At 48.9% G+C, this 24,645-nt stretch overlaps 1 protein-coding gene across 1 annotated transcript in view; it reads right to left on the minus strand.

The window, feature by feature from the left end:
* The window catches only part of slco5a1 (solute carrier organic anion transporter family member 5A1), a 33,506-nt gene extending 11,879 nt beyond the window's left edge, over positions 1-21,627 (minus strand). Inside the window, exons 1-3 of the mRNA XM_084703639.1 lie at positions 21,368-21,627; positions 19,333-20,900; positions 161-293 (exon numbers count right to left, since the gene is read on the minus strand). Coding sequence (XP_084559765.1) covers positions 161-293; positions 19,333-20,305 — 1,106 coding nt within the window. The 5' untranslated portion in view covers positions 20,306-20,900; positions 21,368-21,627. The remainder of the gene's footprint in view (positions 1-160; positions 294-19,332; positions 20,901-21,367) is intronic.
* Between the last annotated feature and the right edge of the window lie 3,018 nt (positions 21,628-24,645).

The raw sequence follows: 24,645 nt of genomic DNA on the forward strand, positions 1-24,645 counted from the left end.
AACACACACAAAGAACAACAAACACACCCACAGACGAACCAACACCAAACATACAGACAAACACACAGACACACACACAGATTAAAAAACACAGATACACAAACACAGGTGAACACACACAGGCTATCCAAGACACACAAGCGTATCAAGACACCCTCACCAGTTGCCGACAAAACGTGGGTCACTTTGATCGATGTTGACGATGGTTGTGGGGTCGACGTAGAAGCCGATAAGAACTCCTCCAAGCAGGTACCCAGCAGCTGGACCCAGAGCCCCCATCACATACATGATGGCTGAAACACACACAAACAACCAATTACAACCAAGGATATACAACTGCAGCCAAATCCATCGCTGGATACTGAATGCCTCACGACGGGCCTCTTTTACAGCACGTGGGGACGGTCATGAATGACACATGCACTATTGTCATGAATGACTTAAGTGTTAACTTTACTGTGCATCAGCAGGTTGTTATTTCAGCGAAAAGAGAGAGACTTGTCTCTTGCGTTAAGGAGGGTTTAACTTCAGGTTAATCGGTTTTGGCTCCCTTCATGAATTAAACACATCACTTCTTTGAGGTCAAACACGTTCACTTGTACTCCTTGTTAAGGCGTGTGGTGGGCCCTGTGTCACAGTGACTCAGCGTGCAGTCCAAGCTGACACAGGGCCAGCAGGGGTGGTCATTAGCCCTGAGCTGTTTTCTTCCCCACCTGTAACACCTGACCTCGGACCAGTCTCTGGCACTCATCCCAACCTCAAAAGGCTCTGTTCAACAATGTGTCTGTAAGGGCTGACTCCAGCCAAGTCTTTAGCCCAGGGACATAAGTACAACCATCCATGGGGTAGAAAATTAAGCTCTGGGATTCGGAGCATCCCCTCTTGGACAGAGTTAGAGGTTGTGAACACACCACAGGAGAGTCAGTAGTTGGAGGTAGATCAGCTGTTGGGGACTTGGAAAATGTATCTAGAGATGTCCAGTAGAGATATTAGTCAGTGGAGGAGAGGGAGTCTGTAATTACACCTGGAACATGTCCTTCATAGCCAGGTGTGTGTGTGTGTGTGTGTGTGTGTGGAATCGATCTGAAAGAGGCAGTCTGAGCCACAGTATTTCCATTTCAAACACACACACACACACACACACTGTTCTGTCGACAGCACTGTCGGTTAGTATTTCAGTTTGGCAGTTAGATGAGCTTCTGATGTTGGCTCAAACTGCATGTGTGTGTGTGTGTGTGTGTGTGTGTGTTTGTTTGCCAAACTCTAGGGAAGCAGGTGCACAGTGACCAACAGCCTAATCTCTAATCTTCCTGCTCTGACCGAGGGAATCACTTCTCCTTGCCAGGTTACATAACACACAGACACAGACACACACACACACACACACACAAAGCATTTGGGTTTTGTTTAGCGTAGACAAAACCCAGCCAGCTCTGTTGTCTGGCAGCCCTGGAAACACAGAGATCTCTGAGGATTTTATACGTGGAAGAAATCCCTGCTTCCTCATCCTGGGCCAGCCCGTTGGCCCCTGGCTTGGGTGTCTTCTAGGTGAAAAGTGCTGGAAGCACCCTTATCTGGGCCTAATGAAACCAGGACCTGCTTCAACACTGCTTATTAACAGGACCATGGGGAGGCATACAGAGAGCAAAAAAACGTATCCTTAGGCACAAAGAGACACCATCTGTAAATCCTTTTATCAGTTTGGGGCAGGCACACACACACAGAGGCAAGCACACATTTACACAGACACACGTACTGTGTAAGTACACACCAGAGGCTGGTAAAAGGCATGGCAGCGTTTGCTGTGTTTATACATCACACATATTTAAAAAACACTAAACTTGATTGAAATCTCCAAACACACATGCTGCTAGAGCCAGACACGGTGCGGCAGAGAGGACGTGTCTGGCAGCGCGGCACCTCTCTCCTTCACATTCATTCATCAGGTTGGCTCGATGACAACAGGAACGGACAACCAGCCTGCCAGGGAGGAACAATCAATCACAACAGCTTAGATCATCTTCCTCCATTGATATGCAGACCAGAACAGGCCGCAGGGTCGTGTGTGTCGGCGTGTGGGTTCTTGCAAGGAGGAGCCGGAGTTCTAGGAGATGGAGGAAGTGTGTGTGTCCGTGTGTGTGTTTGCAGTGACAGAGGAAAGTGAGCATGAAGGTGAGACCAAGTGTTGTGTGTGTTTGGTTTGAAGAACGTGTGCGTATAGGTAAGAGCCAGCCTGTGTGTGTGTTTCATATTCACTGCACCGGAAGGGTGGAGGATGTTATCTCCTTCACTAGAGGAGTAACCTGAATCACTAGAGAGCATTACTAGAGAGATACCATCTCTACAGGAGAGTTTCCATCACTAGAGGAGAGAGCAGATGGCCCCCTTGTCACACATCAATCACCTCTCATCACCACGGCACCAGGCATACAGCACACCTCTCCAATCACCAGGGACCGGCAAAGTGTCACCTCTCAGTCACAATCAGACACAAGCATAGAAACGAGAGAGAAAGACAGACTGAGAAAACAGACAGAGAAAAAGAGATAAAAAGAAAGACAATGAGAGAGAGAGATGGAAACTGAATGAATGAGGGAGAGAGGGAAACAGAGCGACAAAGAGAGAGCATCCATCAGGCATGGCGGGGACAGAGGAAGGTCTCTCTTTATGAGCTCTCTCCTGATTAAAAGCGCTTGATAAAAGCCAGACGGGGAGAAGAGCTTCAGAGAATCATGTGCTCGTGCTTCACAGATCATTCATCCCCCATGAGGAGAAACAGCCAATAAAAAGCTGGCGTTTATGACTCTGCAGGATAAGGTAGGCTGCGCTGGCGCACCTGTGTCGGGAGGGGTGTGATTAACAACGACAAGTTCTAACTGGTATTAACTGTACATTGATATGCGGCCTCGTCTGTGCCAGTGAAAGGTGATGATGGATGGAGGGTGTGTGTGTGTGTGTGTTTGTGCTAAGTGAGGGGAGCCAAGTTGATTGATAGCTGTAAGATCCAACCTTCGCCCACCTCTGGCTCTCTCTGTCCCCTACACAAACCCCTCTGTATTAATATCCAGTCTGGCATGACGGCCTCCTGATGATTACAGCTGGATCTTTCTTCCTCTCTGACGTTCACACCCGGGTCCAGCTCTCCCTGCCAGCCTCTCCTACTCTCTCTCCCTCTCCTCTTCACTCTCTTCCTCTTCACTCTCTTCCTCTCCTCTCTCTTCCTCTCTCTACTCCTCTTCTCTCTACTTCTCTTCTCTCTACTCCTCTCCTCTCTCTTCCTCTCTCTACTCCTCCTCTCTGTCCTCCTCCTCCTCTCTCCTCTCCTCCTCTCTCTCCACGGACGCTTCACCACACCGTCCTCTCTCTTTAGTGACTCATTGCCCCCTCTTCTCTTCGTTCTTTGTCACTCTGCTTTCTCCTTCACTCCATCCACCCCACCACCCCCCTAAACACACACACACACACTCGGGTCCTACAGATGACAGAACAGGTCATGACCTGGCTGTATCCCCCCCCCCCCCCCCCCCAGAGCTTGTGTCCAGCAGATCTCCCCCACACGGTGTCGTCCATCACATTAACGGTGCTCTGCCTGACTGGAGGGCGGGGGGGGGGGGGGGGTCATAAACCACGCCCGGCTTGCTCCCCTCCACCCTGCCCTGCCACTTGGCACCACGCCACGGGGGGAGGGGGCAGGGAAATGGGGTGGGGGGGGTGGTCCTTTCCAAGGACGTCCGGGGCAACGTCATTGTTGCCGGGGTGAAGAAAATGCTGGCACGGCAACTGCATGATGGCCGTCCCCCACACAAGCCGATCGCGCGCGTCAGAGCAGAGCTGTGCCTGCATCCCATGAGGCTCGTTTACTCAATTACACAACGGCCCTTCGCCGCTGGCACGTGAAGGACACACTCAATCGGCAGAACCTACACTGGCCATACACTGGACATACACTGTACTTACATGGGGCCATACGCGCGGAGGTAATAGATTAGAAGGCTCTCTGCGGTTATTAGGTTTTCCCTGTTCGGCCTTCTACTTAGTCAGCATATTCCCTCTCCATCTCCTCAAGTAGCATTCTGCATCATGACGTTCACGCACGGCCCTGACTTGGACGGAGTCGTCCATTCCACTCAACGCGGAGACGCGGACACGCGCAGACGGCAGGAGGTGTGTGTTTCTCAAAACACCACTGCACCAGAAACACCTCAGTGGTGTCAATGTCAGCCAAGGTGAGGCCAACCCCCCCCCCCCACAAGGGGGGGTGGAAGGGGAGGGCCAGTAGGGGGAACCGGAGAACTGGGGAGTTTAATGGTGTGTTGTTGACCTCTATTTACCTTTTCAAAGTATCTGTTCCTACCATGCCAGATTTAATGTGGTAGATGGGGGGGGGGGGGGGGGGGGGGGGGTTGAGGACAGAACGATGGTGACATGGGAGGATAAACCGAAGGAGGGATTGGAGAGGAAGTGTGGGGGGGGGGGGGGAGTTCACTGTCCCTACCACACCGTGTGACTGAGTGATAACGGCTAGCTCAGCAACATCGCTCTCCTGCCGTCTAACCTTGGACACTCCAGTCCTCTGCGGTCTCCCTCCCTTTCTCTCTCCCTCCCTAGGATCCATTCATCCACCCCTCCCTCCTCCCCCCACCTCTCATTCACGTGGCAGGGTTCTGGTTAGCTGGAGTGAATCTTCCAGACTGTGATGACCCTCACCACACAGGGTGGACGGAGGAGACTAGGAGAGAACCAGAGAGATCTCCTCCCCTCTCCTCTCTCTCTTTCCTCCTCCCCTCTCCTCTCTCTCCTCTCTCCTCCTCCCCTCTCCTCTCTCTCCTCTTCCCCTCTCCTCTCTCTCCTCTCTCCTCCTCCCCTCTCCTCTCTCTCCTCTTCCTCTCTCTTCTCTCTTCTCCTCCCCTCTCCTCTCTCTTCTCTCTCCTCTTCCCCTCTCCTCTCTCTTCTCTCTTCTCTCTTCTCTTCCCCTCTCCTCTCTCCTCTCTTCTCCTCCCCTCTCCTCTCTCTTCTCTCTCCTCCTCCCCTCACTTTCTCTAATTGCCCCCCCCAGTCTCAATCAAGCAAGGGAGGAGGAGAAATGAGATCAGAGCAGAGCAATGATGAGAAAAGACCTTACACCCAATGAGTCAAATCTCCAAAGACACAAATAATGACCTTGTATTAATGAAATGATTTAATTATGTGTTCAGAATGAAGGAGATCACTTTCATGCCTGACTGAGCTACCATGGCGATCAAAAGGCCAGGCAAGGCTACCTATTCTAAACATCCTTTTCCACACAAATGAACACGAGTAGGTGACAACATGGCGATGCAGTGCTTCAATGTGAGTCTGTGTGTGCGTGCGTGCGTGTGTGCATATGTGTGTGCATGTGTAGCTGTGTTCCGCTTATCGAGCCACTTTCATTGGGCTCATTAGTTCTCCGCCGCTCCCCTCCCTCTCTCCTGTAAAGCCACCAGAGGAGTGACCGTGCCCTCCCTCTCCCTCCCTCCCTCCCTCCCTCCCTCCCTCCCTCCCTCCCTCCCTCCCTCCCTCCCTCCCTCCCTCCCTCCCTCCCTCCCTCCCTCCCTCCCTCCCTCCCTCCCTCCCTCCCTCCCTCCCTCCCTCCCTCCCTCCCCCTCCCCCTCCCTCCCTCCCCCTCTCTCAACAAGCAGGTGAATGGATGTAGACTGAATCACAATGTGTCAGAAATGATATATTGTGTGAGCAGGAAAAACTATCCAGATGGGTAGAGTTAGTCACAAGTTTATAACAAGCATAAAGGAAATACACTGTATACTTAGGACTATGACAAGTATTGGTATTGAGATATTCTGCTGATGCTAGCTGTTTCCATGAATGGTCTGTGTAGGAATACATTCCTACAAACATGCTATATAATATATACACACACACACACAGAGACAGACAGACAGACAGAGACAGAGAGGGAGAGAGAAGGATTGGTTCCGTCATGTGACCTTCCCTGAGACAAGAGGACAGGAAAGACAATAAGACTGGGGAATGACGGCATTGTCATATCAACTGGCTGACTCTGCAGTGTCTTCTTACAAGTCCTAACCTTACAGCGCTACACAAGGGTCACACAGGGGTGTGTGTGTGTGTGTGTGTGTGTGTGTGTGGGGGAGAGGGTGGGGGGGGGCAGGGGGCGGGGATGGGGTGATCTCTGACAGAGTCACTCAACACTCCCTCTAAAAGGCTTAGCGAACTTCCTAATTCTCCCCTAAGAACTAACTCTCCGGTACACACACACATGTGCCTGGTACTGAAATCTCTCTAGGAAACACACACACACACTCATACACAAGCGCACACACACATTGAACCCGTTGCCCTTTCCGGTGGCTTGCAGACTGGCCTGATGAGATGGAGAGTGGCAGGCAGGGCGGAGCTATGACTGGCATCTGGGCATGCCTTGCTCACTCCGCCTTCATACGGCTTCAGCGCGCACACACACACACACGCACACACACACACACACACACACACACACAATATTTGATACATTCATTTGACCAACTGCTTTCCTCTGTATGTGAATGCCTATAGAGTATAAACACACACAATGTCATTAGTAATACAATACAGAGATAGACAATGATATACATGGTGCTATAAGAGGGATAAAAAAAGACCAAGCCCTGGTGGTGACACTGCACTGGCTGTACACAGCCCCGCCTTCCTTGGCAGCCCTGGGCTGGCGGTCTGGATGCTTGACTAGCAGGCTGGATGGTGGGCTGGATGGTGGGCTGGATGGTGGATTGGATGGTGGGCTGGATAGTGGGATGGATGGTGGGCTGGATGGTGGGCTGGATAGTGGGATGGATGGTGGGCTGGATGGTGGGCTGGATGGTGGGCTGGATGGTGGGCTGGATGGTGGGCTGGATGGTGGACTGGATGGTGGGCTGGATAGTGGGATGGATGGTGGGCTGGATGGTGGGCTGGATAGTGGGATGGATGGTGGGCTGGATGGTGGGCTGGATAGTGGGATGGATGGTGGACTGGATGGTGGGCTGGATAGTGGGATGGATGGTGGGCTGGATGGTGGGCTGGATGGTGGACTGGATGGTGGGATGGATGGTGGGCTGGATGGTGGGCAGGCTGCATGGATGGTTGGTTGGTTGGTTGATAAGCTGGCTGGATGGCTGCTCACCCAAACACAGGACAGCTCAACCATTCTAGTCCCAGCAGATCTATTACCATAACGTGTGTGTGTGTGGGGGGGGCGTTGGAGTTTTTCTCAGCGGTCCACCTACTGACAGACGCTTGCCTCGCTGGCAAGATGTGACATGACAATCTGGAGGGTTTAGCCACGCCTCCCTGTGGCACAGTTTAGCCACGCCCCCTGTGGCAGCCCAAAGTTTCATGTTATTCTGTAGGCCTGACGCAGATCCAGCAGGACAGGCCAAACAGAGAGAATCCCAGGCTGGGGACAGTGAATGTGATGAGGGAGGAGCACAAGCAGAAAACCTTGAGCGTGATAGACGCCGGTCATGGTTTACAGCAGGACTCCTTCTGGCCTACACAAGCCTCCTACAAAGAGAAATATAATCGCCGTCGGTTAAGAACTCTCCATGGTGCTGAACAGGAGAGCTTTCCCTAACTAGCATCATCAGGGGATAAGCTGATTGGCTCGAAGGGGGATGATTGACAAATCATTAGAAATAACCAACTGCGGGAGTTCTTCGCCACCTACAAAGACTGTTTGCTTGTTCTCATTGTGTTGCCATGGTCACGAGCAGATGAAAGGCTAAACAACAGCTCTTTAAATTGATCACTTGACGTTCAGGACTGCATACCCTGTTCCTGGAGAGCTGCTGTCCTGTAGGCTTTAGAATCATTGGCTGGTTAACGAGCTGAATCATGTTTGTCACAACTGGGGTTTGAGTGAAAACCTGCAGGAGGGCAGATCTACAGGAGCAGGGTTTCACAGCCTGAATGCTTCCTCATTTCTTATAAGTTTGTTAAGGTTTTGGCAGAATATCCTTACCATGGCTACTCTGATGGATGTTCCACTGTGAATACAGCATCAACTCCATGTTCAACTCTTGAACCTGTTAATGTTCTTCTCCACCCAGACCAAATCAAACTAAACGGCACCCTAATCAAATACTTTCATGTGAACCTCCAAGGCAGTCAACTTCTCTATCACACCAATATACCACAGTTTTGGGTGAAATCCAGATTACAATCAACAAAGTTATGCACTGAATCCTCCCCCCCCCCCCACCATAAGCACCTTAAGTGCAGCCGTAAACACTCATAAGGACACCCAGACAGCCAATCACCTCACCCTCGTAACCTCATGACCCCTCCCCTAGACTGGGGTCATGTGACACGTGTGATGGATGGCGTCTGGTTATGGCAGCAACATGACTCGAGCAGGCTTGCGTGTGTGTGTGTGTCTGCGTATGCGTCAGCGTAAGTGTGTGTGCACCTGTATCTATATAACACAGGCATTGCATTCAGCCAAAGACAATAGTGTTACAGTGCTGTGGGCCTAAGCTGGGTCCTGGGTCAGTAACGGAGTAAGTCATCTCAGCTGGTGGGCTGGTCTCAGATGAGTGCTTCTAAGTCCAGTCACAAGCTGATCTTGTGGACAGACCACACACACACACAAAGGCAGGCACCACTGGTCTGCATAATGTAAAAGCCCCTTCACGAGAGCAGTCCATCAGCCAGGAAGTCAGTCAAGACCTCAGTCAGTCAGTAAGGAATTTAGTCAGTCAGTTAGGAAGTCAGTAAGTCAGTTAGGAAGTTAGTCAGTCAGCCAGTTAGGAATTCAGTCAGTCAGTTAGGAAGTTAGTCAGTCAGTTAGGAAGTTAGTCAGTTAGTTAGGAAGTCAGTCAGTCAGTTAGGAAGTCAGTCAGTCAGTTAGGAAGTTAGTCAGTCAGTTAGGAAGTTAGTCAGTTAGTTAGGAAGTCAGTCAGTCAGTTAGGAAGTCAGTCAGTCAGTTAGGAAGTTAGTCAGTCAGGTAGTAAGTTAGTCAGTCAGTTAGGAAGTCAGTCAGTCAGTTAGGAAGTCAGTCAGTCAGTTAGGAAGTCAGTCAGTCAGTCAGGAAGTCAGTCAGTCAGTTAGGAAGTCAGTCAGTCAGTTAGGAAGTTAGTCAGTCAGTTAGGAAGTTAGTCAGTCAGTTAGGAAGTTAGTCAGAGGCACTGTGTGAGAACAGCCTCCCCTCAATGTCTTTTTTAGTACAGTTCTGTTCAGGAAAGCCAAACTGGAGCCGGTAATGAATGTTTGATGCCTGCAGTAGTCCTGCCCCTACAGGGGGTCCCAAAGCTCAACGTACCAAATTAAATATTCTGGAGAGAAAAAAAAGGATGAAATAAGAATGGAAGGAATTCCTTTATTTTTTGTCAAATAACAGATGGCTTGGTGGGAGGGGATGAAAGCCAACTGTACACAGACAGTCAGTCTGCAAGGCCTGAAAAGCCCTGAATTAAGAGAGACGGGGGGGGGGGGACGTTCCGGGAAAGCATTCATAAACAATTGGTCAGTCATATGTAATGTACTTGCTAAGTAAGCACTCGGAGAAGGGCCGAGCTCAGCTATTTGGATGGCTAGGCTAACATGCTAGCGCGCAAATGGACGCTAAAGGAGCTAGCTCGGGAATGAAGGTATTGGCAAAAAAGATGGCCTTAGAGACTCAATACAGCCAATTATTAGCCAAACAGCTTCTGCATGCGTCGGGGGGTGGAGGGGGGAAGGTTGCGGGAGGGGTGGGAGGGTGGGGGGGGTTGTGGGCCTGACACGATTGGTCATTTGGTGTTTTCTGCTGATTCTGATGCTGGCCTCAGGGATCTGGGCAGGTTCAGCTTGTCAGCAGGCACACAAATCAACACAGCTGTTGATTCCAATCAGAATCCACCATGGGGGGGGGGGTGTCGAGAAGGAACAGTTTTGCAGAGGGGAGGTGGAATTCATGAGGAGTTCCTTCACAGATCCAAACCCTCTTCAGCAACGGCAATGGAGGTGGTGGTCACTGGGGCTGGTTGAGATGGCAATCAAGGTCACGGTTAGACCTGGTCTTCACAAGATCAACTCACCATCCCAAACAACCATCCCTCTTTCCCTCTCCCTCCCTCCCTCTTCCCCTCTCAGTCTTACCATGTGACAAAGTGATCAAGGCTGGGAGGCCCTCCTTAACTGGCTTAGTGCTGGAATGCCATCAAAAAGCTGCAGCCTGGGAGAAATGTGTTAATCCGTTTGTACCTCTCTTTCCTCCCCTCCCTCCCACTGGCCAATCAGGGCCGTCCCATCGGCGCACACGCAATGCTAACTCTCCCTGCCTCTGCTCAGCTCTCTGATCTCTTGTTCCGTGAGGTTGAGAGCCCCCACCCGGCCTCCTTCCAGTCACCTGGGTTCATAATACCAACAGACAAAGGAGATGGGAGAAAGCAGATGTAAACGACTGGCAAACAAACGCAGCAGGATTAAAAAGTTCAGGGTCACATTAGAAGATTAAGGGTGTAGGCCTACAGTCAGCAAAAGACAAGTGGCTCTCCATGTGGCAAACTATGAATTTGTAGTAACTTTCAGTTCTATGATATATTTACACTTTTTTTTTGCTGTGAATGCTCTCTTTTAATTTGTACATTTGACTTGTAGAAAATAAATCCAGAGTCAATGTGTACCTTGCACAGGTACAGCACACACACACCCTCTGTAGGGAAATGCTATATGTCAGATGTATACTGTGCACTGTGGCAATGCTGAGGAATGCAGACGCACAGTTTCTCTGTCTACAGAACAGAATGTTCTACTTGTACATTTCTGTATTATAATGTCTTGCTTCTTTTTGTCTGTTTTACGATGATGACTGTATAGTAATACTTAGATTTGCGTATATTCCTCTGATTCACTGACTGTGCGGATGTGGAAAACATCTCCACTCCTGATCAAAGCTATCTTCCTACCAGCCTTGGGACACCCCGACACCCACTGTCATAGCTTCCCCACAAGCGCGCAGACACACACTGGCACGCAGGGACATGTCAGTCTGCTAAACACAAAGCACAATCTCAGCAGAGACCGGGAGATAACATCTGACACGTAGATAAAAGCTACAGCAGATTTCCACGCAGCCGTCCAGCCCAGCAAACTGTAGACTGAGACATCAGTCTAACCACAGTGCACTGAGAAATGTACTGCAGCTACACAGACTTAGCCATGGAGAGTAGCTGTGAATACTCTCGATGTATGGGACATGAATGAGACCTTGTTCAATTTGTGTTGGTGAGAGTGTGTGTACGCGTGTGTCTGTGCATTTGCGCTGCTTCTCCAGAGTGACAGCACATTCCCTGCCGGTGACCCAGTATTTTGGGAGAGTGACAGATGATCCGGGGCCTGGGTGAGGGTTCAGCGTGCGGCTGCAGAGATCCTCAGAGAGTCTGGGGAGAACTGCTGCAGCTACTGCATTACACTACACAGGCAGTATCAGGGATCTTTGTATGGAAGTGGTACAGACACACACACACAGACAGAGACAGAGACAGAGACAGAGACAGAGAGAGACAGAGAGAGAGAGAGAGAGAGAGAGAGAGAGAGAGAGGGCTTGTTAAGAGAATGACTGAATAAGAGTGTGCGTGTGTCGGTCGGCTTTGAAATCCTAACTCCTTACCTCATTGTATGCTACATGTTCACACACGCGCGTACACGCACACACACACAAACTGCACCTGCGGCTTTTCACCCCCTATCCTTGACAAACAAACGTGGCACAGCGGGCAGATCCATGCCACTGCCACCCCTCTCAGCCTTCAACACTGTGCCAAGAGGCAGGCCAACTCCCCAGCCCCCAGCCCCCTCTCCCCAGCCCCCTCTCCCCAGCCCCCAGCCCCCTGTCCTCAGCCCCCAGCCCCCTCTCCCCAGCCCCAGACCTAGACCCCTGCCCCCAGCCCCCAGCCCCCTCTCCCCAGCCCCCAGCCCCTAGCCCCAGCCCTAGACCCCTGCCCCCAGCACCCACCCCCTGTCCACAGCCCCTTGTCCCTCCTCAGGGAGACGGTACCCCTCCACAAGCTGGATGGGAACAGGGGGCCTCCAGCTCTGTATAGGACAGCCTATGGTGTTCTATTCTTCAGTTCTATTTGGAATGGCAGGGTGTTGCCCTAGAGTAAATGTAGAGCAGGCCTGCAATGTTTCAGCTTTTCCCCCACATTCTGCATTTCCAACACCTGCAGGCTACGAGAGTGGGGGGGCTGGTGCACTGTGCTGCACATACACTCTCTCTCTCTCGCTTTCACACATACACAACACACACACAAACGTGCACACACACACACAGAAAAGAGTGCAGGCACACACACACACACTTGAGGCGCCAGCCCTGTGCCAGCTCTCCTCAACAGCTGCTTCCCCACCACCAAACTTCTCCACTCTGACATGCAGAGAGCCCTTCCACCACACTGGAGACAGACACGGGGCAGGGTGCAGAGAGAGAGAGACAGAGGAAGAGACAGAGACAGAGACAGAGAGAGAGAGAGTGAGAGAGAGAGTCAGAGAGAGAGAGAGAGAGAGAGAGAGAGAGAGAGAGAGACAGGGAGAGAGACAGAGACAGAGAGAGAGAGACATAAACATAGAGAGAGAGAGAGAGAGAGACAGAGACAGAGACAGAGAGAGTGTGAGAGAGGAGTAGATTTGGCAAAGTTAAAGATAAAGTGAGGAAGGTCTGGTATTTCTGCAGCCATTCAAAAAGCCCTATCATGTAGTCAAGCAGTCAAGGACAGATTACCCCTTGAGCTTCCTAAGGGTCCTGTAACTGTCAAAACACTGTTTCTGCCATAGGCTAAATCACAGTTACATGTTAGATTGTGTTGCATAATGCAGTGGCATAACTTGGCATGTTAAATCAATAGGACTGGCAAACAGGGATGCTATGATATAAACACAGATGAATATGAAATATACATCTGCCCGGTCTGGGGTCTCCCGGCTCTGAAGCCTGCTTCGTTCCCTCACTTGGTCTGGTGTGTGTGTGTGTGTGTTCCCTCTCTACTACTAGAGCAGTGGTTGGTCCACAGGCTGAGGTCAGAGAACGTTTACAGCCATCAGTCTCCTCTCAGAATGGACTGCTGTCCCTCCAGGGAAACAGCACAATGAGAACACAAACATGCGCACACACACACACCATTAGGGCATGGAACCCAAGGTCAACTGTGGACTAATGAACCACAGCAGACCTTATGAAAGTCCAATTAAGAATCCACAATAGGAAGGCCAAGCTTTAGACTGTCAAAATATTTGGGCTTTTTACATTCTTCTTCTTCAAAAAAAAATCAACACAAAGACTCAACAAATGCTTTGAGGCATGTAGCAAGCCTGTCAAGGTTTCATGAGCCAGGGAGGAGGCGGAGGTAAGGCAGAGTCAATATACAGGAGGGCAGTCTATGAGGTCGTAAAAACCAGTATTACTGCATAATAGCACCAGAGGCTTCTTCTGCTCCGACCGACCCTCTCCCTGCTTCACATGGTCCCAATTCCCACTGTAAACACCCCCTTTCTCCATGCCTGTTTCTCTCTCTTTCTCTCCATCCCCTTGCCTGCCTCCCTCCCTCCCTCTCCCCCCTTCATCTCTTTGTGTTTGCACGAGAGAAAATGCCTGTGGCAGGGGTCCGGGGTAGAAAATTTGAATATTTTCCCCTTAAAAAATTCCACACAGACACCTCCTCACATGAAAACCTGGAAGCATACAGAAGCCCAGCTGGTTTGTGGGGGGGCAAGCAGGGACCTCAGGGAGAGGAGAAGCTGGACTGGGACTCCCAGACATGTGTGGAAGAAGAGCCTGTCTCTCATCGAGCTGCCCAGAGCGGAGCTGGGCTGTGCTGAGGAGAAACCGACGCACAGCGCAATTCGATGACTCACGCAAAGGCTTCTGAAAGGGTTAGGCGGACAATACGGACTGCTGGACATGGCAGGCTTAGCTGCTAGTGCTCGGGATCAGAGGACTCACGGTTCCCTGGCCTGTCACCATCGCTCATTAGAGAGACAAAGCATATCCTCCTCATGGGCAGCAGAAAACTTCTCAATCCCCCCCCCCCACCCCCCACCCCCAACGAGGACGGAGGAGAGAATACTGGTTTCCTCAGTGAAGCAGAACCTAAACAAAAAAGGATTTTTGGTTAAAAGACGTGTCAATTAAATTATTGGCAATCAACGCTTCAATTAACCCACCAATTAGATCAGGGCATGTTTCATTCTCTGGAAAAGCCAACAATGTCATTTTTCAAACTGTCAGACAACGTTGATGAAAACCCCTCCTAGGAGTGCGCTAATGAGGATGAACGGCATCAGGAGAGTAGGAGCTTGTTACCCGACACTGTCATCCGCCGAGGCACGCAGCGCCCTGCTAGACGCTCAGCCGTGAAATAACGGAAGATCGTAACATATGATAACTGTCTGAAAAATGGATGACGGATGACTCCTCTCCTGTCGAGGGATTTTAATGTAATTTCCTAGCATGTTTTCATTTGTTGCCTTTGAACTCCAAAATGTATTAATGACAACCTGACACCACGCAAGACTGCTTCCTGTAAGGTGACAACTGAGAAAGTGGATTTCGGGAAGGCATATTTATGCTATCCTGAGAGATACGGGATCAAAGCTGTTTTAGAGGAGTAGCACTGAGGGACAAGAGAACCAGTAGAAGACTGTAGCCCTCTGAAACAAAGGCCTTTCTATGTTTCTACTTTCTCACACATTCAAACACACCCTCCTGGAATTTCCTCAAGGAGTGCACCACACACTGGCGTCAAAACACAGCCTGCAGGCCTGAGGGCTGGAGGGCCTGAGGGCTGGAGGGCATAAGTGGACGCGTTCATCAGTGAGGAAAATACACAAATCTGTTCGATAAGTTCGGATAAGTTGACTAGAGACAGGAGAGACACAGAAGAGTAGTGGTTGTGGGAGTTTGGTAGCTGTAGACGCTGCTCATGTAGGGCCGGGGGTCTGCTGCTACTAAGTAACCTTATGAAATTGTAGCCCACCGCACCATGCAGCGGGTATAAAAAGCATTGATGGAGGGTTTGACAATTTGGGAGCTACGACGAGTCCTGCCGGGCAAACTGCCTGTCTGCCTGCCTGCTAGGCTTGGGGAGACACAATGAAGTACCTTGCCCACTCCAGAAAAGTGAACCAGTAGACCAGTACGACAGAGCACAGAAGGGAACAGTGTGTGTGTGTGTGTGTGTGTGTGTGCGCAATTCAACTGTCACCAAGCAGAACAGGACACACATCTGATGAAATGTAAAGCGAGTAGGCAGAGATTGAAAGACGAGAGAAACAGATCTAGAGCCTGCATGTAGTGCGGTCCAAAAGTCTGAGAACCACATTTAACAGGGATTTGAAGACTGACGGACCCAAGCAATCTGTGACATCAAGAGAAGCTCTTTGGAACGTTATCAGATGTTGCTTTTGGTACAATATGGGCCATCAGGTAATGCACAAACTTGTGGAGTCAAAAAGGAAGAAGAGAAACAGATATATGTAGTCTTGTCCTGGATCTCAGAACACAATCTTCAAGCACAACAGCACACACAGGGAGGTTAAACACTCACACAGTATACACATGCTCAAGGTAAAGACACACACACACACCCACAGACACACAGACACACAGACACATACACACACACAGAGACACAGGAAGAGAAGACCAGGACTCAGAAAGCAGCTGCTCCCTTTCTAAATTTATCAGGGGAGCTGAGCTCAGCGTGAGTGTGTGTGTGTGTGTGTGTGTGTGTGTGTGTGTGTGTGTGTGTGTGTGTGTGTGTGTGTGTGTGTGTGTGTGTTTGTGTGTGTACACGTATTTTTGGGGGACAGAGGTTGAGCACAATGCTCAAGCCTGTATAAGTGTTGTTGAACTCTTAGTCCTCCTAATCCTTCTCCTCCTCCTCCTCCTCCTCCTCTTCCTCCTCCTACAGTTCAGTAAATAAGCATCTCTCTACAGGCCTGCTGTGTGAAGCAAAAGGACTATTGATGCACTCGGTTTAGCAAGAGCCTCTGTTAAAACATTCATAATGGAAGCGTACCCAGGGACCGAACTCTAAGAAGATCCCCTGGTTGGAGGCAGGTAACAGCCTCCGCTGAGCCCATACTGACTCTGACTCCACGAAGCAGGAACTTCAGAGACCACATGGGCCTGACTGCGTGTGTGCACGTGTGTTTAGCCCAGGAACACTGGCTGTCATGCACGTAGTCGCGTAATCCAATCACAGCTGGCCCTTCAGAGCGGACACTGGGATCGTTAACTTGTGAAGCACAAGTAGGAGGTAGGGTCTACACTCCTTGTCATTATTTATTTAGAAAACATGATGATTCATCTGAGATTTGGGGAGGCGGGGGTTGCTGTGACCCAATCAAGCAAAGCTCATGTGAGAAGGTTGGGGTTGTGCCGAATGAATATTGCCAGGTAAACGAAGCAGTGGGTTCAGCCTGTACTCTCTCGACCTATTGATCTGTGGGTAACACAGACAGAGAGAGAGAGAGAGAGAGAGAGAGAGAGAGAGAGAGAGAGAGAGAGAGAGAGAGAGAGAGAGGCGCTTTCGTCGGGCTCTCGAAAAACACTTGAATAAATCAAATGTTCAGTCAGAGACCAAAAAGACAAAGACAAATATGTGTAGATATAGAAGTCAGTCCAGAATTCTCAGTCCAGTACAATTTTCCATTCATCCTTCATTGAGAAGTCTGGAGTGGAGACTTAAAGGGGCATTTTTTTTAAATATATATATATATATATAATAATATATATATTGAAAGCCTGTCCTGCCTTAAGAGACACAGACAAATGTTGGCCATAGTAACATGAACAGAGACGTGTAGTAAATCTGCCTGGCCAGAAGGACACAGCACAATTGGCAAACACTGGCAGCTTTAAGAGTCGGTTTTACAGCTGCTGCAGTCTGAGCATGTTCCCTGAGGGACGGATGTTGAGTCCAGGACACTACAGGATGTGTACCGCTCACCAGAGCACGACAGAGAGGCTAGTGTGTGTGTGTTTGTGAGCATGTCCAAAAACACACCCTTTGCTACTGGTGTCGCCATGGCGATATGGTCCGAGGCTTGAAAGGGTACTGGCGATTGGCGCCCCTTAACAGTTCTCGAGGAATGTCTACACGCCAGCATGCACAAACACACACGCATCAAGCCACACACACATGCAAGTGAAGTAACGGCAAATGGGGGTTTTTTCTGTACAGATCTCATTGTCCCACTAACAGAAGCCAGCTCCGTTGTTGAGCCCCTCCCCTCTGGGCCAGAGCAAATTGAGAAGGGGGTTTACGGTAATGGCTTTGAGGAAATATCTTACAAGCATTGCAAAAAAAAAAAAAATCCCTTCTGTGACTTAACCAGCACATAAGGAAAATCTTATTGGTGATTTACTTATCAGAATGTGAAACATGCTGAGCTACAGTCAATCAGAGCAGATTTCACTTAATCTTTTACAAATACAAATATGTAGGTGTCAACGTGGTGTTAGGTAATGTGACAAATTGTGGGTTGCCAAGTTAAGGACTAATTTAGCACCAATTGGTGGTTTGTGAGATTGGCCAGGGGTCTGTTGGAGAGGGCCTGCAGTCTCAAGTCACACTCCATTTCCCTTCTCTGCAGGAGCGAGGGAAAGCTGGGGGGAGAAAAGGACAGATGTAGGTTGATACCGCATTGTGTGTGTGTGTGTGTGTGTCAACTGTACCCCATCATATCTCATCACCCATCATAGCTTTGCTAGCAAGCAGGCATGAAAGAAAAAAAAGGCAAGGGCATATCAGTCCAATCTAACATGAGTCATACACAATACTAACATGAGACGTAAAGAATGTCACTGGTAATATCACAGACAAAACACAGTGAACAGAAACCCCTTGATGTTCGCTTGCTGCATTGTGAGCGATCGCAAGCTTTCTCATGCAGGCCAAAGATACTCTACCACCTTCACAAAGACATGTAAACAAGGACATGTCTATTTTCCCAAACAAGTCTCTGTTGAAGTAAAACAGATTATCCCGACCCGGGAACCAGCTAGACAAACAGCCACCAAGGTCATACAGGACAAGTACGTTCAACCTATGTGACTGGTTGAACGGTGCCTGACATCTAACAAGGCTCCTATTTCTAACTGATGTGGATGCAGTTTGGCCAAAACACCTTCTAACAACCTGAGCAGAACACTGCCAATATGGGAGCTTTGTTTTTCGTTTTCAGGCTGGCTCAATAGCCGTGCTGCATTGCCTCCTTCTGGGTGTAGGTGTTGATCGATAGATCAGTCTTGAGGGCAATGGGGAAGTGTGTGTGTGTGTGTGTGTTACAGTGCTTTGTTGCGTGTGTAATGTTGTAGTGTGAATGGCCGTGTCAGCATCCTTCTTGAAGTCGTGCACCCGTGATCGTCCCTCAAACACACAGACCTCCATGTGACGTAACGTGCACACACAGAAGCAAGCTTTTTGGCACACGCGCATACTGTACACACCCACATGTACAGAACACACACTCATTATGTACAAGGTTAATGGGACAGTGGGCAGCTGTGAGGGGCAGTCCCAGACAGGGGGTTACCCCAGCCCCAATTACCCAGCAGGGGGTCCCGCCTAGGGCCTTTCTGAACGCCCTCCGAATCCTGACCTTGCCCCTGGACTCAGGCCAGGGCTCTGTACCCCTCCCACACAGACCTCCACTCTGACCCCATATGATTAGACGGAAGACACAGCATACGAGCCGCTGACAGACTGCCTCTGTTCACCGCGAGGCAGTGTGAGGCTGCTTGTTCTGAGACGAGGGGAGATCCTGGAGCGTGTTGCTTTAATGCTGACTGGCTCATACACACACGAAAACACACACAGAGTACAGAAGCATTCATCATGACCAACTCAACAACCCCCCTCCCCTCCCGTCCCCTCCTCCATTCTCTTCCACATGCTCCTGGGCCAAGGTTGACTATAGCCTCTGTATTTACCCAGAATGCTGCAAAGGTGGCGTGCCGTGGAGATTAAATCAAAGGACATGTGTGCTTAGGGATGGGCAGGTATCTGGGATCGTCTGGCCGTGCCTGGATCATCCTGGTACACCAGCCAAGAGCAATCAGAAATCACCCTCTCGATATGCTGGCTACTGTTATGCAACATAATCGGGCTAATTGCTGCTAATTCTGTTAGCTACCTTTAATTATATGTCCCATGAGGTCTTAGGGGTATGTAATCTTCCTGACCTCACAGCTTGGAAAAGTAAAAGCCAAAAATGCAATGCCTGTGTTACAACAAACTTTCAGCAAGCCATCCACCCTGAACCAGAGTTGATGGGTTCCGCAGCAGCGTGAATGAGTGTGAATACGAGTCTTACCGAGGTAGAGGGACGCATTCTCCTTCTTCACGTTGTCATCCAGGTAGGTGGGCCCCAGGGTATAGATGGGAGTCGACCCCATGCCCACCAGTATTTGGGCACAAATGAACAGCGCCACGTAGAGGTTGTGTTCATTGCCCTCTTGGTCGCGCGGGCACGACCCAGCGTCGAGAAGCTCGCGCCCGCTGGCGTTGCCCGCGAGGCAGAGCCCCTCGTGGCCCGAGGAAGAGTTCAGCTCCTGGATCTGATAGGGCGGGGAGATGAAGTGGGGCAAGGAGAACAAGCCGGCCCCGATGGCAATCAGGATCCCCCCCACAGCCAGCCAGCGAGGCCTCTGGCCCCGGCCCCCAAAGTACGAGATGAACACGACCACGAGCAGGCTGCCGATGTCGAAGCAGCTGACCAGCAGGCCGGACTCGGAGCTGCGGAGGCTGTAGCGCTTCTCGATGGTGGTGATGACGCTGCTCAGGTAGCCGGACACCATGAGGGACTGGATGAAGGTCAGGTAGGACATACAGAACAGGAAGCTGCGCGAGTCGGCCAGGATCGCGCGCACAAACTTACGCACAGGGACTCGGACGAAGCGGGTTAGGGAGAAGCCCAGCTTCTTCCCCCCAGAGCTCTCGGTCCGGTGCCCCTCCACGGCTATGGAGCTGCTCAGGCCGACCAGGCTGGAGGCGGAGGGGGAGAAGTCTGTCCGGGAGGGGGACTCCGCTTGGCTGGAGTCTGGGGTTTTGGGCTGGAGCTCGCTGCTCTGGTCGGCGGCCAGAGATGTGTGAGTTGTGTTGACTAGTCGTGGGTCCAGCAGCTCACTGGCCTGCTGGCAGGGCCCGTTCAGGATGGGTAAGCTTTTGGACTTGAAGCTCCCTGGGTCCAAGAAGGGGGTCTGGAACTCGTTCACGTCCATGGATACGTCGCTACCCGTCTCGTCATTGTCGGATGTCGTCATGGCGTGGCTCAGAATAGCTTCCATATCTCTAGTGACGACTCAGACTAAACATCTAGTGCCACATAAGGACATGAAAACATTAACTGACTCACTACTACTACTACTACTGCTGCAAGGGTGGCGACTGAGGCAAAGAGGTTGCCCAAGCAGCACAACTGAGGAGGTCTGGGGTTTTCTAGCTATGGTCATGATTCATCTTCATTGCTATTTGCAACAACGCTGCTTTCTCCCCAAACACCCAAAGTCTAAGCACCTCATCTAGACTAAAACATCACTGTCTCCTAACAAGACACTGACGAACGGTGATACTATCTTGACCAAACAGAAAACAACATCACACATGTCCATATGCAGCCTGTAATCCCATCCGAGCAGAATGCTACGAATGGAAATATGTTGTTCTTAAGCAAAGCGCTGGACAATAGCGTAGTATGAGACTATGTTACAGATATATGCAGTCAAAGAAAATGTTGCCACTTCGAATAGTTCATTCTCGCCTTTCCAGTACTATTACACGATTTACGGTCTAGACTTCATAGTTCTTTGTTATCTGGCACCGCTGGCAGTCTTCATAACGTAACGTTTTTGTTCGATACTGTCCAGAAAGCTGCGCTGAATTCTACAGAAAAACAAAAAATAAAGTTGCAATTGTTAGAATTCTTATAACACAGCATCATATTGTAGGCTATATTGAGAAACATTTCCCTGTATCAAATGTAGTTCTTCCTTTCTTTCAAATATTGTAATTTCAAAACACGGCTGTGTAAACATGCATATCGTTAAATAATACGGTACGTGTACTTATTGATCATACATCTGTGCAAATACGATCTGCTGTCAAGTTCAGAAAGCTATTCTTCTGTCAAATAGGGAATTCGAGGAACAATGAGAAAACAATCACCCAGTAGCGTTTTAGTCCCGACTTTGAAAAGAAAATACACATGATTCAAGTATAAATGAGTCCGGATGTAAGTCGCCTCAACGATGAAAATGACTGCTGAATAAGTTAAAGATACCTAACATGGATCTAAACTAGAAAACGATACTATACTAACGTAACTGTACAGAAAGAGCCGTTATACTCACTCAGGACGCAAGGAGGTAGGCGGTTGTTGTCTCCGAAGCGGCCACTCAGTGAATGAGATTGCGGATGGTCGGTGGTGGGGGGGATACAACGGGAGCGAATAATTTTAACGCCAGCTACCGGGACTTGTAGTCTTTCAGCAAAACGTTTCACTGGTTGAAAAACGCTGCAAGCATTAATCACCAGCGAGATCCTGGGCAACACATATTCACCGGGTTGAAAGCCGTGCGTAACGAACGTCAAAAAAAATCATTCTCCACGACTGACTTTAGAGGTCTGTTGGTTTCCGAGACTACATGTACCAAAATGCTCCGTCAGCCGTCATGCCAGCTTATTGCGAAACCTGCATAAAATCGACAGCTGCGACCCACTATGACCCCAACAGTGATTGACAGCATTCAGAATTAGGCTTTGGACAATGGCCTCTGTTCTTGAAAGTCTCTTGCCTCTTCCAAGGCTGTAGCCTATTTGAATTGTAAATGCATTTATAATGGATTGAACTCATGTTTCTGAAGACTTCTATTTAAATAATGTTAAAGCTACAGAACACAAATTATTTAAAATGTATTAAACATGCCTTTGCTGTACCATGAATGCACAAGTTTACATTTCGTTATATTTATATTAGATGTCTTCGATTGAAAATACACTCGTTAATGGGACTGCCCTCAAACCATTATGCTCCAATCAGGTGACGTCTTCTTCCTCCCACTGGTTGTTGGAGGGATGGATGACTTTCCCCAAGGTCATTAGTTCAGTGAAATGGTGGGATGCTGTTTCTTCCCCCACCTCCACCTCTTCCTCCTCTCTCCTGCACCTGTGTGTGGTCTCTGTGCCCTCAGTACAGGCTAATGACTGTCAACCTTAGTTGGCAGATTTTGGGCTGTTATCTTAACCGGGCTCAGGGCTTTTGAGAAAGTGAGTGTTCATTGAAAACTCAATTGAAAATGTCAAAAACTGAAACCATATAAATGGGTAAATAAAATAGTTGTGCCAGACAAATTGTCTCCCACCAATCACAAAATTGATTCAGTGATATCTACGGGGGGCCGTTTAGAAAATGATTCAGAATGTCCTCACACAAACACATATGAAACACACACACACACATATGAAACGTTCACTGACATTCACAGTAAATTCTTTTCTAACCGGACCCTCATAGATACCCATCAAGGCCCATTATAGCAGACTGTGGCGTCCCTGTAAAGATATCCAGCCTCGAGGCTGCAGATCAGTGACACACAGCCGGAGGACTGCACATGCACACTCTGTGGATCTGACCTTCTAAGGGCTGCTGACTAAATGATTTAGAAGAAGAAGAAGAGAGTACAAAGTTGCGAGTCCCCAAGGAAGTCTCTCAGTGTCTGGAAATGTTTGCACAAGAGTAAAATCATTCAAGTCAGCGGAGCAGTACATCAGTTTTAGTGGGCATTTATGTCATTACTCCAGCATTAGATTTTATGTGATGCTAGTGTGGTGGGTGACAGTTAGGCCTATCATACACACTGTGTTCGTGTGAAGGTCAGTTGCAGCTTTGCTCCCAGGCAGAACAGCTGCACCACAGGGGCTTAACCAATGGCAACGCCAGAGATCACAACGATGCCAAATTCCTGGGCCTGATTGGCAGCCTATAGTGATTATAACCAAAGCCACTGGCGGACATTTTTAGGGGCCAGCAGATCCCTGTTCACACAAATAGTAGTGGACCGAGGCCGAGAGCAGTTTGAGGAACATTTATAAGAGGTTCACTTCTGAGATCCCGTTGATGGTTATTACAGTAGTGTCTGCTTGTGAGATTATTCATCTTATCATTGGCTCAAATGTAATTGATATCTGTGGAATATGTGGAAAACTGTGACTTAATTTTCACAAAACCGAGAAGAGCCGTGCCTCCAAGTTTCTACATCAAATCCTGAACACTGTCTAGTTTAGTGCAAAGATTTTACTTTGATTTAGATACTGTATGATCCCTTTTCATTTGGGGTCAAACTAGCCTATTGTCAGAAAGATAAACAGTTAAAGAAGGATACTTTGATGTAACTAGACTCAATGTATGCAAATCATTTTGTTTCTGGTTGATATCACATTCAAATCAGGGATTCAATCAGGGATTTTAGCACACCGCAGATGCAGGTGTCCAGACACTATGGAGACCACATCCAGAGCAGGAAATGGGACGACATTCTTCAAAGGTTAACGTATTCACAGAACCCCAGAAGTCTTTTTTATAGAGTGCCTTAAGGTTCCCATGGAAGCCAGCTCAAATGCCACCCAGTATCACAAAACAAGTCATTGATACAGAAAAGCAAGACTTTCTACTCTATACGTGAACGAAAACAACAAGACCCCCCCAAAAATATCTGCATCGCAATAGCTATACAATTAGGCTACAGGGAATTGAACAATAATGATTTTTTTACTGTTTTGTGTAAATCAGACCAAATATCTCAACACATACTCTTTTTGTGTCTTTGAATATAATGATTTCAGGTCTCAAGCAAGAAATCAAATTGATTGACGATATTTACTTCACTGACATGATTGATCAACCCCTTAATGTTCTGTCAGAGTAAAGTTAGTTCTAAACACAGCTGCCATAAGCCTCCCTCACAGAGACACAGTGACGCGATGATCAGAGACACCTGCACGTGTTTCCTGCTGCATCACCCGGGGGCCGTCATGGCTGCTTTCCACCTGCAGTTCTTGTCTTCACGTTTCTCAAAACCAACCATTGTTAAGCACTTAAATCAGCTGTATTGCTTTATTACTAGTAGTACTCATGCTATGACAAGATACTAAGAATTAATCACAAGATAACCACGTAGTCGCAATACAAAGGTTTTGCTGTTTAAAGTTACTTTTAGACTAAGTCTAGTATTTGTGATTAGTCTTGAGCATAGCTGCAATGGGCTGTGTTCAATGGCAAATTAACGAGATAGGCAGTAAGAAAGCAAACAGCACCCCTTAGCGGTAAAACAGTCCGTCAGCTTTAGGCAAGAAGTTCAAATGTCTACCAAAGGGTGACGCTCGCTCCACATAATTTTTCGAGCCACCAGTAGCGCAGGAATGTGCAACGGGAAATGTTTGAAGTGTGGTGATACTATCAGTGCTATTAATTTGACAGACTGTCGTAGCGGTAGAGTGAACGGTTAATAAGCTTCAACACAGAATTTAATGAACACAAATGACTTTAGATAATTTTAGGAAGTGGAGAATGTTTTAAAATAATGTAAGGCCAACACAGTAAAAGGTTTATTTGTAAAGTATGTAGGTTATA

Source organism: Hypomesus nipponensis, chromosome 8 (assembly GCF_054491055.1).
Source record: "Hypomesus nipponensis isolate SF chromosome 8, ASM5449105v1, whole genome shotgun sequence".
Lineage (NCBI taxonomy): Eukaryota > Metazoa > Chordata > Actinopteri > Osmeriformes > Osmeridae > Hypomesus > Hypomesus nipponensis.